Raw genomic sequence first — 16,082 nt, 5'->3', positions numbered from 1 at the left:
CCGTTCTGCAAAAACATAGAACATGTCCTATCTTTTTGCGGAACGGCCGGATCACGGACCCATTAAAGTGAATAGGTCCGCGATCCGCTGCGGCTGCCCCACGGACGGCTCTAAGGCCTCTTGCACAGGAATGTTTTTTTTTTTTCGTTTACCGTAGGTTTTTTGCGTTCCGTATACAGAATCATTCATTTCAATGGTTCCACAAAAAAAAACGTAATGTACTCTGTATGCATTCCGGATTTCCGTTTTTCCGTTCCGTTGAAAGATGGAACATGTCCTATTATTGCCCTCAAATCACGTTCCGTGGCTCCATTCAAGTCAATGGGTCCGCAAAAAAAAACGGAACACATACAGAAATACATTCTTATGTCTTCTGTATCCGTTCCGTTTTTGCGGAACCATCTATTGAAAATGTTATGCAAAGCCCAATTTTTTCTGAGTAATTACCGTATACTATATATGCCATACGGAAAAACGGAACGGAAAAAACGGAACAGAAACGGAAGCAAAAAAACAGAACAGATCCGTGAAAAACGGACCGCAAAACACTGAAAAAGCCATACGGTCATGTGAAAGAGGCCTAAGGTCTCATGCACACGACCGTTCCGTTTTTTGCGGTCCGCAAGTTGCGGATCCGCAAAACACGGAAGCCACCCGTGTGCCTTCCGCAATTTACGGAACGGAACAGGTGGCCCATTGTAGAAATGCCTATTCTTGTCCGCAAAACGGACAAGAATAGGACACGTTATTTTTTTTTGCGGGGCCACGGAAAAGAGCAACGGATGCGGCCCCATTGAAGTGAATGGGTCCGCACCTGAGCCGCAAAAACTGCGGCTTGGATGCGGACAACAACAACAGTCGTGTGCATGAGGCCTTAGGTTGCTTTCACACCGTCAGTTTTTTGTCAGTGTTTGATCAGTGATTGTGAGCCAAAATGAGATGCAGGTGAAAAACACTGAACAGGTGCAGATCTTTCCCTTATACCTTATAGAAACATAGAATGTGTCGGCAGATAAGAACCATTTGGCCCATCTAGTCTGTATATATACTGAATACTATGAATAGCCCCTGGCCCTATCTTATATGAAGGATGGCCTTATGCCTATCCCATGCATGCTTAAACTCCTTCACTGTATTTGCAGCTACCACTTCTGCATGAAGGCTATTCCATGCATCCACTACTCTCTCAGTAAAGTAATACTTCCTGATATTACTTTTAAACCTTTGCCCCTCTAATTTAAAACTGTGTCCTCTTGTGGTAGTTTTTCTTCTTTTAAATATTCTCTCCTCTTTTACCTTGTTGATTCCCTTTATATATTTAAAAGTTTCTATCATATCCCCTCTGTCTCGTCTTTCTTCCAAGCTATACATGTTAAGGTCCTTTAATCTTTCCTGGTAAGTTTTATCCTGCAATCCATGTACCAGTTTAGTAGCTCTTCTCTGAACTCTCTCCAAAGTATCAATATCCTTCTGGAGATATGGTCTCCAGTACTGCGCACAATACTCCAAATGAGGTCTCACTAGTGCTCTGTAGAGCGGCATGAGCACCTCCCTCTTTCTACTGGTAATGCCTCTCCCTATACACCCAAGCATTCTGCTAGTATTTCCTGCTGCTCTATGACATTGTCTGCCTACCTTTAAGTCTTCTGAAATAATGACCCCTAAATCCCTTTCCTCAGATACTGAGGTTAGGACTGTATCACTGATTTTATATTCTGCTCTTGGGTTTTTACGCCCCAGGTGCATTATTTTGCACTTATCAACATTAAATTTTAGTTGCCAGATTTTTTGACCATTCCTCTAGTTTTCCTAAATCCTTTTCCATTTGGTGTATCCCTCCAGGAACATCAACCCTGTTACAAATCTTTGTGTCATCAGCAAAAAAGACACACCTTACCATCGAGACCTTCTGCAATTTCGCTGATAAAGATATTAAACAATATGGGTCCCAGAACAGATCCCTGAGGTACCCCACTGGTAACAAGACCATGGTATGAATATACTCCATTGACTACAACCCTCTGTTGCCTGTCCCTCAGCCACTGCCTAATCCATTCAACAATATAGGAGTCCAAGCACAATGACTGCAATTTATTGATAAGCCTTCTATGTGGGACAGTATCAAAAGCCTTACTAAAGTCTAGATAAGCGATGTCTACTGCACCTCCGCCATCTATTATTTTAGTCACCCAATCAAAAAAATCTATAAGATTAGTTTGACATGATCTCCCTGAAGTAAACCCATGCTGTTTTTTATCTTTCAATCCATGGTATTTTAGATGTTCCACAATCCTCTCCTTAAGTATGGTTTCCATTAATTTCCCCACTATTGGCTTACTGGCCTATAGTTGCCCGATTCCTCCCTACTACCTTTCTTGTGAATGGGCACAACATTTGCTAATTTCCAATCTTCTGGGACGACTCCTGTTACCAGTGATTTGTTAAATAAATCTGTTAATGGTTTTGCTAGTTCGCCGCTGAGCTCTTTTAATAGCTTTGTGTGTATCCCATCAGGCCCCTGTGACTTATTTGTATTAATTTTAGACAGCTGACTTAGAACCTCTTTGTCACTACCAGAGCTTTGAGGCGTTCTCACAGCTCTGTTTCTCCACCCCTGTGATGATGTCACTACTAGAGCTTGGAGGAGTTCTCACTGCTCTGTTTCTCCGCCCCTGTGATGAGGTTTTTACTTTCTGTTTCCTTCCTCCCAGCTGTTCCTCCTGTGTTTGATTTCCCTGCCTTTAAATCACCCCTCCTCCTTTTGTAGGGTGTGGATTATATTTCTCATTTGAGTTGTAGCTCTTGCTTGAGTATCTTCACTTGTAAGCTATCATTTCACTGGACCTGTGTTCTGCTGCAGCAAGTACTCCGGATATTGCCAGCTGTCTTTGGATCCGTCTTCTCTGCTGCTGCAGCTCCTTCAGCTAAGTGTGCAGACATTGTAGTGTATCTGTTTATTTTCTGACTGGATCTGAGGCGACCACGGTTCCCTCCATATACTGAGCAGGGCACCGGTGGCCGCGCCCCTTCCACTATTGTAGGGGTTACAGTGGTCATTAGTCTTAGGTACGCGGGCATGCCTCGTTCCACCATTTGGATCCGGGCATGTGCTTTAGCAGCATAGGGAGAGCTTTGAGGGTCTGACAGGGGTCACCCTTTATCCTCCCTAGTTTGGGTCCGGTCAGTAGCTCCATTTACTGTGTATGCTCTTGTTGCTCACATACAGCCGTGACATTATAATCCACCAAAACCGTCCTTTTTGACATGGATCCGCTTTCTGGCCTGGTTGACCGCATGCAGGGTCTTTCTTTGGAGGTAGCGGATCTCCGTCAATCTATGACTCAGCTTCAAGCATTGGGCTCTGCTCCGGCCCATGGAGTCTGTTGCGAGCCAAAGGTCTAACTTCCGGAAACGTTCTCCGGGGGCAGTGAGAATTTTGTTTGCTTCAGAGAGGCATGCAAACTCCATTTTTGCTTGTGTCCCCACTCCTCTGGTAATGAGGAGCAGAGGCTGAGGATTGTCATCTCCCTGCCCAGGGGTAATGCTCAGACTTGAGCTTTTTCGCTGCCATCAGGGGATCCCTCCCTTCGATCCGTGGAAAGATTTTTTGTGGCCCTGGGGCAGATATATGATGACCCGGATCGTGTTGCTCTGGCCGAATCTAACTTACGTTTTTTATGCCAGAACAAACTGTCTGCAGAGCTTTATTGTTCTGAATTTCGGAGATGGGCAGCTGATTCAGGTTGGAATGATGCTGCACTCCGGAGTCAGTTCTGTCATGGTCTCTCAGAGAGATTGAAAGATGCGTTTGCTTTCCATGAGAGACCAACGTCCTTAGAGTCTGCCATGTCATTGGCGGTACGCCTTGACAGGCGTCTAAGAGAAAGAAACGAGACCTCTCTGTCCAGCCATTGTCAGTCTAGGGGCAGTGGTGCGGACTCATTCAGTGTGCAGGGGCCTCATCCTGTCTCGGTCCCCTCTGAGGAGGAGCCCATGCAGCTAGGTCGACTTGCCCCTGATAAAAGAGGATTTAGTCCTCAGAATATGGTGTGTTTTTGTTGTGGGGGCATAGGTCATTTGGCAAATGTTTGTCCGTCTAGGAGATTCTTGAACTGTACTAAGAGCGATAATAAGAGAAAAACCTCAAAAGGTAAATCATCAAGTTCTGCTTCATCTGCTACTTTGGGCAAAGTTGATGTAGGAATTGATGCTTTTCCTCTGACCTGCAGTTCCCGTTTTCTCCTGTCTGCCAGGGTGGCGCTAGAGAGCAAAGTCATTTCTTGTGAGATTTTTGTCGATAGTGGAGCGGCCGTCAATCTTATTGACACTCAATTTGTAGCCATGCATGGTTTTCAGGTTTGCACATTAGAAAAGGATATACCTGTTTTTGCTATTGACTCTGCTCCACTCTCACAGAGATCTCTGAAGGGCATTGTTCACAATATCCGGCTAGCTGTAGGTGACACTCATGTGGAGGATATATCTTGTTTTGTCCTTAACGGATTGCCTTCTCCTCTAGTTTTGGGGTTACCCTGGCTCACTAGACATAACCCCACTATTGATTGGCAAGGAAGGCAAATAAATGAGTGGAGTGACTTTTGTAGAGAGAATTGTCTCACAGCGACTTTTGCAGAGGTGTCTACTAAAACTGTGCCATCATTTCTCTCTGATTTCTCGGACGTGTTTTCCGAGAGCGGTGTTCAGGAGCTACCTCCTCACCGGGAGTTTGACTGTCCCATTAACCTCATTCCCGGCGCCAAGCTGCCAAAAGCTCGCCTCTACAATCTCTCACAACCGGAAAGAATCGCAATGCGAACCTATATCTCTGAGAGTCTCGATAAGGGGCATATTCGTCCCTCAAAATCACCTGTTGCCGCGGGGTTTTTTTTTGTTAAAAAAAAAGATGGCTCTCTGAGACCTTGCCTAGATTTTAGGGAGCTGAACCGTATCACGATTCGCGATCCCTATCCCCTTCCTCTGATCCCGGACCTCTTCAACCAAATTGTTGGAGCCAAGGTTTTTTCCAAATTGGATTTGAGAGGCGCGTACAACCTGGTCAGGGTCAGAGAGGGGGATGAATGGAAAACGGCCTTTAATACCCCTAACGGGCATTTCGAGAATCTCGTTATGCCTTTCGGCCTGATGAATGCTCCGGCCGTCTTTCAGCATTTTGTTAATAGTATTTTCTACCATTTAATGGGGAAATTTGTATTGGTGCATCTTGATGATATTTTGATTTTTTCCCCTGATGTTCAGACCCATCAGGATCATCTTTTTCAGGTTCTGCAGATTCTGCGGGAAAATAAATTGTACGCCAAGCTGGAGAAATGTCTTTTCATGGTATCGGAGATTCAATTTCTGGGTTTTCTCCTCTCTGCTTCTGGTTTTCGCATGGATCCGGAGAAGGTCCGTGCTGTACTTGAGTGGGAGCTTCCTGAGAATCAGAAGGCATTGATGCGCTTTCTGGGTTTTGCGAACTATTACAGAAAGTTCATTTTGAATTATTCCTCTGTTGTCAAACCCCTCACTGACATGACAAAAAAGGGGGCGGATTTTTCCTCTTGGTCGGAGGAGGCGCTTGCAGCCTTTTCTAAGATTAAAGAGAGTTTTGCGTCTGCTCCCGTCTTGGTGCATCCCGATGTTTGCTTACCTTTTATTGTTGAGGTGGATGCTTCCGAGGTGGGTGTGGGTGCGGTTTTGTCCCAGGGCCCTTCTCCTGCCAAATGGCGACCCTGTGCCTTTTTCTCTAAAAAACTCTCCCCGGCAGAGAAAAACTATGATGTGGGAGATAGGGAGTTGTTGGCCATCAAGTTGGCTTTCGAGGAATGGCGCCATTGGTTGGAGGGGGCCAGGCACCCTATCACCGTTTTTACCGACCATAAGAATCTGGCATACTTGGAGTCTGCCAGGCGTATGAATCCGAGACAGGCCAGATGGTCTCTGTTCTTCTCCAGATTCAATTTTGTTGTTACATTCCGCCCTGGGATCAAAAATGTGAAGGCTGATGCTCTCTCTCGCTGTTTTCCGGGAGGAGGAAACTCCGAGGACCCGGGTCCCATTTTGGCGGAGGGGGTAGTTGTTTCTGCTCTATATTCTGATTTGGAGGCCGAGGTCCAGGCTGCCCAGACTGAGGCACCTGCCCGTTGTCCTTCTGGGAAGTTGTTTGTGCCTCCTGAGCTACGTCACAAACTCTTCAAGGAGCATCATGATACTGTTCTTGCTGGTCACCCCGGGAGTAGAGCCACGGTAGATCTCATTGCTCGGAGATTTTGGTGGCCGGCTCTTCGTAAGTCAGTGGAGGGTTTTGTGGCTGCATGTGAGACGTGCGCTCGCGCTAAGGTCCCTCGTTCACGGCCTTCAGGTTCCCTTCTCCCGTTACCCATACCTTCTCGTCCTTGGACACACCTGTCCATAGACTTTATCACGGATCTTCCTCGTTCCTCAGGGAAGTCGGTGATCCTGGTGGTGGTGGACCGTTTTAGCAAGATGGCTCATTTCGTACCTTTCCCTGGTTTACCCAATGCTAAAACGTTGGCGCAAGCTTTTGTCGACCATATTGTTAAATTGCATGGCATTCCCTCTGATATTGTTTCCGATAGAGGCACGCAGTTTGTGTCCAGGTTCTGGAAGGCTTTCTGTTCTCGCCTGGGGGTTCGGCTGTCCTTCTCTTCTGCTTTTCACCCGCAGTCGAATGGTCAGACTGAGCGCCTCAATCAGAATCTGGAGACATATTTGCGCTGTTTTGTGGCAGAGAACCAGGAGGATTGGTGTTCATTTCTCCCTCTTGCTGAGTTTGCTCTGAACAACCGTCGTCAGAAATCTTCTTATAAGTCACCATTCTTTGGTGCATATGGGTTCCATCCGCAGTTTGGGACATTCTCAGGAGGGGCTCTTTCTTGTTTACCTGAGGAGGAGAGATTTTCCTCGTCTTTGTCTACCATTTGGCAAAAGATTCAGAGTAATCTTAGAAAGATGAGTGAGAAGTATAAGCGTGTGGCTGATAAGAGACGTATGCCTGGTCCGGACCTGAATGTGGGTGATCTGGTGTGGTTGTCTACAAGAAATATTAAACTGAAGGTTCCCTCCTGGAAATTGGGTCCCAAGTTTATTAGGCCTTATAAAATCTTGTCAGTCATCAATCCTGTTGCCTTCCGTCTTGATCTTCCACTGGTTTGGAAGATACATAATGTATTTCACAGATCTCTCTTAAAACCATATGTCCAGCCCACGGTACCCTCCTCTTTGCCTCCTCCTCTGATTTTGGTTGATGGCAATCTGGAGTTTGAGGTTTCCAGAATTGTGGACTCTCGCATTGTCCGCGGTTCTCTTCAGTACCTCGTTCATTGGAAGGGTTATGGTCCTGAGGAGAGGATGTGGGTTCCGGTGTCGGACATTAAAGCCACTCGCCTCATCAGGGCATTTCATAGGGCTCATCCTGAGAAGGTGGGTCCTGGGTGTCCGGAGTCCACCCGTAGAGGGAGGGGTACTGTCACTACCAGAGCTTTGAGGCGTTCTCACAGCTCTGTTTCTCCACCCCTGTGATGAAGTCACTACTAGAGCTTGGAGGAGTTCTCACTGCTCTGTTTCTCCGCCCCTGTGATGAGGTTTTTACTTTCTGTTTCCTTCCTCCCAGCTGTTCCTCCTGCGTTTGATTTCCCTGCCTTTAAATCCCCCCTCCTCCTTTTGTAGGGTGTGGATTATATTTCTCATTTGAGTTGTAGCTCTTGCTTGAGTATCTTCACTTGTAAGCTATCATTTCACTGGACCTGTGTTCTGCTGCAGCAAGTACTCCGGATATTGCCAGCTGTCTTTGGATCCGTCTTCTCTGCTGCTGCAGCTCCTTCAGCTAAGTGTGCAGACATTGTAGTGTATCTGTTTATTTTCTGACTGGATCTGAGGCGACCACGGTTCCCTCCATATACTGAGCAGGGCACCGGTGGCCGTGCCCCTTCCACTATTGTAGGGGTTACAGTGGTCATCAGTCTTAGGTACGCGGGCATGCCTCTTTCCACCATTTGGATCCGGGCATGTGCTTTAGCAGCATAGGGAGAGCTTTGAGGGTCTGACAGGGGTCACCCTTTATCCTCCCTAGTTTGGGTCCGGTCAGTAGCTCCATTTACTGTGTATGCTCTTGTTGCTCACATACAGCCGTGACACTCTTCCTCTGTAAAGACACATGCATCAAAAGATTCATTAGTCTTCATCCCTAACTGAGGTCCTTTTCCTTCATTTTCCTTTGTAAAAACTGAGCAGAAGTATTCATTGAGGCAGTCAGCTAGTTCTTTATCTTCTTCCATATACCTTCCTTCTTTTGTTTTTAATTTTGTAATTCCTTGTTTTAGTTTCCTTTTTTCATTTATGTATCTGAAGAATGTCTTATCGCCTTTTTTCCCTGACTGAGCTAATTTCTCTTCTGCCTGTGCTTTAGAAGCTCTTATAACTTGTTTGGCCTCTCTCTGCCTAATCTTACAAATTTGCCTGTCATCCTCGTTGTTTTTTTTTATTTTTATAATTACTAAATGCTATATTTTTGTTTTTAATGATTTTGGCCACTTCTGCTGAGTACCACAGTGGTCTCTTCCTTTTTTTGCTTTTACTGACAAGCCTAATGCAATTATCTGTTGCCTTCAATAGTGCCAGTTTTAAGTAGTCCCATTTCTCCTGGACTCCATTGAAACTGATCTCTGTGTAGCCTCCATTCCTGGTTTTGGCTCACAGTCACTGATGGAAATCACTGACCAAACACCGACTGGTTTTCATGTAGCGGCCTTATCCCAGTTGCATACCCCATGCCCGTTACCATGGGCTCTATAAATAGTGGTCCGCAATGCACAGGCGCTGGCCGTGTGCACGCAGTGCTCCTGATGCGGACCCATTGACTTGAATGAGTCCGCGATCCACCAGATATGGCAAAAAACTAGGACATGTCCTATCTTTTGCAGTGCGGAGGCATGGCCCCGAAAGTGTTTCTGCAGGCTTCTGATCTATTTCTCCACTCCACAAAAGATAGGATATGTCCCATATTTGGCCGTATCTTGCGGATTGTGGACCCATTCAAGTCACGGAGGGCACACGGCCAGTGCCCGTATATTGCAGACCCGCCGTTTGCGGTCTGCAATACCGGCACGAAGGCCTCAAGTTCGTGGGCATGAGTCCTAAATTATCAAATATAAGAAAAAGAACTGGATCGCACATCCTCAATACTATGCTTTTATCTAACTGCTTCTCAGCATAATTAACATCGCTTCTCAGCGCAATATGTCGTATCAGCACTCATCCCCATTCTGCCCAGGTGCTTTTAATTAGCAGGAAGGGTATAAATTCACATGGTGCAGTACTGCGCGGCGGCCATTTTTGCTTTGGTGCTGTCCTGATGGGTTGGTGGGGCCCAGTACCAAGGTGGCTTTGCCAGACAGCTGGGGCGCTGTTTGGCTACTGGGTCCTGCTGCCTGCTGGGGCGGTGCTGTGGCGTTGGTGGTCGCCGTCCAGTGATGAGCCAAATTTAGGTTAGGGTCCTATTCAAAGAGGCAACCTTGTCGTGGTGAGTGGGCCTATGCTTTTTGATCAAATTGTATACTAATGCCTCATGTACAGTATTTAGCATAGAAGTAGGTATACGATATATTGCGCTGAGAAGCGATGTTAATTATGCCGAGAAGCAGTTAGGTAAAAGCATAGTATTTAGGATGTGCGATACAGTTCTTATTCTTATATTTTACAATTTGAGTCCTAAATTTGTCGCCTCCTCTGGCAACGCTGGGGATATCAGCTTAGATAATGGCGGTCTTAATAAATCTCGCCCCATGGTTTTTATGTGCTTCAGGTATACATGTTCAGGAAGCACATCCATTAACGGCATACCGCAGCAGTCCTGCCGCATGGTTTCTGACTGCACGGTAAACCTGCAGCCGCTGCGAGGAAAACCAGCCTTTCCAGCATTTCCATTGCACATGTATTTATACAGAGGGACACATTTACTATAGTGTCTGCGCCTGTTTTTAGGGGTAAAAATGCTGTTTTAGACTGTCTTATTTTTTTAGTCTTGTTTACTACTGAAAATGTGCCTGTTTTGGAAGAATTTGTACCTCGTTCGCCTATTTAGTTTTTTTTAGACTAATTCAGAAGCTTTCTAACTTTTGCGCCTATTTCCCGACCTATTTATGGAGGTGTGCCTGAATTTGCACCCGATTTAGTCATAAAAGCAGTCTAATTTCTGCTCCAGTCCAGGGCTGGCGTACTCTTCTGCATCTGTTTGGAGTGGTGAGTTGCGCCACCTTTTGCCTACTTTCATGGAGACGTGCGCCTATTTTCAGCTCACTTGCGCCACAATTTCATACTAATTAGACTAGTGTTAGGGTCCATTCACACGTCCGTGTGTGTTTTGTGGATCCACGGATCCGTGGATCTGCAAAACACGGACATCGGCGATGTGCGTTCTGCATTTTGTGGTCCGCACATCGCCGGCACTTAATAGAAAATGCCTATTCTTGTCCGCAATTGCGGACAAGAATAGGACATGTTCTATTTTTTTCGGGATCGGAAGTGCGGACCCGGAAGTGCGGATCCGGGCAGCACATCGTGCTGCCCCATAGAAATGAATGGGTACGCAATTCCGTTCTGCAAAATGCGGAACGAAATTGCGGACGTATAAATGGACCCTTAAGGTGGATTTAGACGGGACGATTCTGCAGCCGATTGTTGGGCAGGAAGCGTTCCTTCCCAACCGTCGGCTGCTCGTTCAGTGAAGGAGACATTTACATGCAGCGATCTCCTTCACAGTATGAGGACGAGGCATTTCTATTGCGATCCCTCGTCCTCATACAGAATCATTGTTTTTGAGCAGCAGATCGGTGTGTAGATAACAGGATCTTCTGCCCAGAAACTATGATTGGTGGTGCCTGCATGAACGACAGGATCACCCGATGAATCAGCGTTTCAGTCGTTCGATCGGCGGAGCATTTACATGTGCAGATTGTCGGGAACGACCTCTTGCAGGAAAAGTCGTTCCCGATAATCTGGACGAGTATTGGCTCGTGTAAATGCAGCTTTAGTGAATAAGAACCTGTCGCACTGATAAAGAACCACTAGAGGTCAGACTACAGGGAGTGCAGAATTATTATGCAAGTTGTATTTTTGAGGATTAATTTTATTATTGAACAACAACCATGTTCTCAATGAACCCAAAAAACTCATTAATATCAAAGCTGAATATTTTTGGAAGTAGTTTTTAGTTTGTTTTTAGTTTTAGCTATTTTAGGGGGATATCTGTGTGTGCAGGTGACTATTACTGTGCATAATTATTAGGCAACTTAACAAAAACAAATATATACCCATTTCAATTATTTATTTTTACCAGTGAAACCAATATAACATCTCAACATTCACAAATATACATTTCTGACATTCAAAAACAAAACAAAAACAAATCAGTGACTAATATAGCCACCTTTCTTTGCAAGGACACTCAAAAGCCTGCCATCCATGGATTCTGTCAGTGTTTTGATCTGTTCACCATCAACATTGCGTGCAGCAGCAACCACAGCCTCCCAGACACTGTTCAGAGAGGTGTACTGTTTTCCCTCCTTGTAAATCTCACATTTGATGATGGACCACAGGTTCTCAATGGGGTTCAGATCAGGTGAACAAGGAGGCCATGTCATTAGATTTTCTTCTTTTATACCCTTTCTTGCCAGCCACGCTGTGGAGTACTTGGACGCGTGTGATGGAGCATATCCTGCATGAAAATCATGTTTTTCTTGAAGGATGCAGACTTCTTCCTGTACCACTGCTTGAAGAAGGTGTCTTCCAGAAACTGGCAGTAGGACTGGGAGTTGAGCTTGACTCCATCCTTAACCCGAAAAGGCCCCACAATCTCATCTTTGATGATACCAGCCCAAACCAGTACTCCACCTCCACCTTGCTGGCGTCTGAGTCGGACTGGAGCTCTCTGCCCTTTACCAATCCAGCCACGGGCCCATCCATCTGGCCCATCAAGACTCACTCTCATTTCATCAGTCCATAAAACCTTAGAAAAATCAGTCTTGAGATATTTCTTGGCCCAGTCTTGACGTTTCAGCTTGTGTGTCTTGTTCAGTGGTGGTCGTCTTTCAGCCTTTCTTACCTTGGCCATGTCTCTGAGTATTGCACACCTTGTGCTTTTGGGCACTCCAGTGATGTTGCAGCTCTGAAATATGGCCAAACTGGTGGCAAGTGGCATCTTGGCAGCTGCACACTTGACTTTTCTCAGTTCATGGGCAGTTATTTTGCGCCTTGGTTTTTCCACACGCTTCTTGCGACCCTGTTGACTATTTTGAATGAAACGCTTGATTGTTCGATGATCACGCTTCAGAAGCTTTGCAATTTTAAGAGTGCTGCATCCCTCTGCAAGATATCTCACTATTTTGGACTTTTCTGAGCCTGTCAAGTCCTTCTTTTGACCCATTTTGCCAAAGGAAAGGAAGTTGCCTAATAATTATGCACACCTGATATAGGGTGTTGATGTCATTAGACCACACCCCTTCTCATTACAGAGATGCACATCACCTAATATGCTTAATTGGTAGTAGGCTTTCGAGCCTATACAGCTTGGAGTAAGACAACATGCATAAAGAGGATGATGTGGTCAAAATACTCATTTGCCTAATAATTCTGCACGTAGTGTAAGGGCTCATGCACACGACCGTTGTTGTTTTGCTGTCCATTTTTCACGGATGCGTTCCGTATCTGAGTTTTTTTTCCCCTGATTTAAGTCCTGTTCTGTTATTGCACAAAACATATCCGTATGGTTTCCGTATTTGATCAGTTTTTTGCGGATTGTATACAGAAACAGTAACTTAAATTAATCACCAAACACATGAGCAATATGGGCTGGGCATAGCATTTCTACAGTATGGATCCGCAAAATACAGATGACATACGGATGCGTTCCTTATTTTTTGTGGACCCATTGACTGGAATGGGGCCTCGGACCGTGATTGCAGACAATAATAGGACATGCACTACTTTTTTGCGGAACAGCCATGCGGACAAACGGAAACGGAATGCACACGGAGTAACTTCAGTATTTTCTACAGCCCCATTGAAGTTCTGCATACGGCCCGCAAAAAAAAACCGGAACGGAAGCGGAAAGAAAATACGTTTGTGTGCATGAGCCCTAATAGCAATATGCCAAGTCTGATTTATGAAGTGCTTGATAAATAGTCGGCAAAAGACCTAGGGGGAGATTTATCAAAACTGGTGTAACGAAAAACTGGCAACCAATCGTATTCCACCTTTCATTTTACAAAGGAGCTCTGAAAGGTTAAAGGGGGAGTCTGATTGGTTGCTATGGGCAACTAAGCCAGTTTTCTTTTACACCAGTTTTGATACATTTCCCCATAGAGGTGAAGCAAATACGCCTGTCTAATTGAAAGCCTAAAAACAGGCGGGCTTGATAAGTGTGCCCCAAAATGTTTTTGACCAATGTCTGTCAAAATCACCTCCAAAAACTGCAGCAAAAACTACTACGGTTTTTGCATGGCAGTTCATGGTTGTACGGTTTATACCGGCTAAGCCCATGATTGAATTGTGCTTAACCTGTACAAGCCACTGCGTCACAAACCCTCGGCTACTCGCAGTAGAAACGCACGCGGTTTTTGGATGTGTTCTCAAAAATGTTCCATAAAAATACCGTACATCCTAAAGTTTTATTGTAGTCAGGTATTTTCTTAGCCTGGCTGTACGCTGCTGTCGAAGGCGGCACAATTTTGGCATAAGATCATGGACCACCAACCATGTGCAGCAGCCGGCCACAGGATCTTACGCTCAAGTTCATCTGCTTTGTCAGGTTAACGATTATATCCTAATGACCCCTTTCTTCTGATAGCTTCACCCCCCACGACGCCCTAAAGAAGAACAGAAAGCTCCTACAAGGAAACAGATCTTAATCCGGAAGCATCAAGAGCAGAGCAGAAAGAAGCGGCTGCTGGTAGCCCGACCAGTGCCCCCAGGGTCTCCCAGCAAAGGACAGACTTTTTCTGGTAGGCCACAGCGATAGTCCGGAGAAAAAGCCTCATTCCATAGGTCACCTGTTATTGGATATTTGCCACACTGAATAATTCCTAACCTATGAACAGTATGTGATACTACATCACCGATTACATTGTATTACCACTGAAGGGGTTGTATAGGATTAGAAAAACATAGATGCTTTGTTTTTGGAAGAAAGCGGCCATGTTTTCCCCGTTTTAATGAATGCGTCATGCAACATCCATATCTGCAGTGTGGCACAATCAAACCGGGCAATTGTCAATGTTCTTTGCCAGACTGCCTCAATTTAGGTTCATTGGTAGATTTTATTAAAAGGGGTTTTCTAACTTTTTTATTAGTGATGATCTATCCTTTTTCATCAGCATCTGATAGGTGGTTGTCTGACACCTGGCACCCCCACCGATTAGCTGTTCGAGAAGGCAGCAGCACTTGCAATAGCTTCTCACTGTTTCCCGCAGGCCAGTGATGTCACAACTATGTCATGTGGCCTGGGAGCAGCTCAGCCCCATGGCCACCTAACATATTCATGACATCAGTGGCTTGCGGGAAACAGTGAGAAGGCCACACCGCTACTGCGAGCTCTTCTGCCTTCTCAGCTGATCGGCGGAGGTCCTGGGTGTTGGACCCTCACAGATCAGATGCTGATGACCAAAGTATTTTCAGTAATTTTATTTTATTACTTCCCAAAGAACCTCTTTAAAGGGGTTATCGAATCCTATAAAATGCTCCCCCATATGCCAGGCCCCTCACATTAAATATACTTACCTTGCTCCCCGCTTCCTGCGCCGCTGCTGATCCGCGCACCGCCGTTGCTGCCTCTTCCCGTGCGCGGATAAAAACATCCGGTGTCGGGGGGCAGCCAATGGCAGGCGGCGACCAGGACGAGCCTCCCTAGCATCACGGATGACACTAGGGATGCTCGTCCCCGTCACCGCCTGCCATTACCTACTCGACCTCCCCCGATACGGGATGTTTTCATACGCACACGGGGAGTAGCTGCAGCGGCGGTGCAGGGAGCCAGGTAAGTATATTCAATGTGAGGGGCCCGGCATATGGGGGGACATTTTATAAGTTTTGATAATCCCTTTAAGAATCACTGCGCAACGAAACTCTCACCGCAACAAGATGTCCACTAGAACACATTAGTATATTAAAGGGGTTCTCCGGGAATTAAGAAAATAAAATGACTGAAAAATGAAATATTACTTTATTATAAAAATATTCCCAAATAATTTTCATTAGTTATAAAGGCTTGTTTTGTCTAGGGAGAAATCATTAGGAGAAATAAAATGGCCGCTGTCCTATTAGTGCACACAAAATCTCTCCTAATCACACAAGAGGACAAGTTACTTCAGAGCACTTGTTGAAGAGCTGCATCATCCACCTCTCTGCCTCATTTCTTGGCACTAGTGGAGAGTGGTTACATAGACTATTTCTTGCTCTGGAGGACCTGTCCTGTGTAATTCTCAGTTTCCCCTGTGGTGGCGCTGCAGGGAAATTGAACACTTACTGCTAGCTTTTTTTTTTTTGTGATTACTGCTGATTCCTGGGGGACCCAGCAGGAGGCAACTTGTAAACAGCCTATTGTCAAGGAACCTTTCTAAAAAAGTGGAGAACCCCTTATCTAGATTTATTATATGGAGGGGTTGGGGGTCCAGGCAATGACTGATGGGTCACTTTAATGTTTGCCTTACTGAACACAAATCTGGAGTTTACTAAGCCGTATAAAAATATTAATCAAAGATACCTAAATGTACATCCAAAACTTCTGGAGCCATACATATTGTACAAGAGGAATACACCTTGCAAAAATCTCCCTTCTCACACACCTATATGAATGCATGTCTCGTTCCAGGGGTAGAAGTCCCTTTGAGTGACACTCGTGGTCAACTTCTGCCGCACAACGTTCTTGGGACCTTACAGGAGCTGAGAGAAGAAGCCACCACAAGAGGAGACTTACAGGCAAGGCCATAAACCAGGCAAGACCCTAACCATCTCACTAGCGCCACCTTATGGAAGTGGCTCCCTATGAGTGGATATTTGGCATGGCTATA

General features: G+C 45.6%; 1 protein-coding gene across 1 annotated transcript in view; it reads left to right on the top strand.

The window, feature by feature from the left end:
• Positions 1-16,082, top strand: part of LOC121003826 (MYCBP associated protein) — a 72,792-nt gene that overhangs the window by 9,350 nt on the left and 47,360 nt on the right. The window contains exons 3-4 of the mRNA XM_040435738.1: positions 13,865-14,018; positions 15,884-15,990. Of these exons, the coding sequence (XP_040291672.1) occupies positions 13,865-14,018; positions 15,884-15,990 (261 nt within the window). The remainder of the gene's footprint in view (positions 1-13,864; positions 14,019-15,883; positions 15,991-16,082) is intronic.

The sequence above is a fragment of the Bufo bufo genome, chromosome 6, assembly GCF_905171765.1.
Source record: "Bufo bufo chromosome 6, aBufBuf1.1, whole genome shotgun sequence".
In the NCBI taxonomy this organism is placed as follows: domain Eukaryota; kingdom Metazoa; phylum Chordata; class Amphibia; order Anura; family Bufonidae; genus Bufo; species Bufo bufo.
Note: the sequence above shows the minus strand (reverse complement) of the source record. Positions and strands in the feature narration are given on the sequence as shown.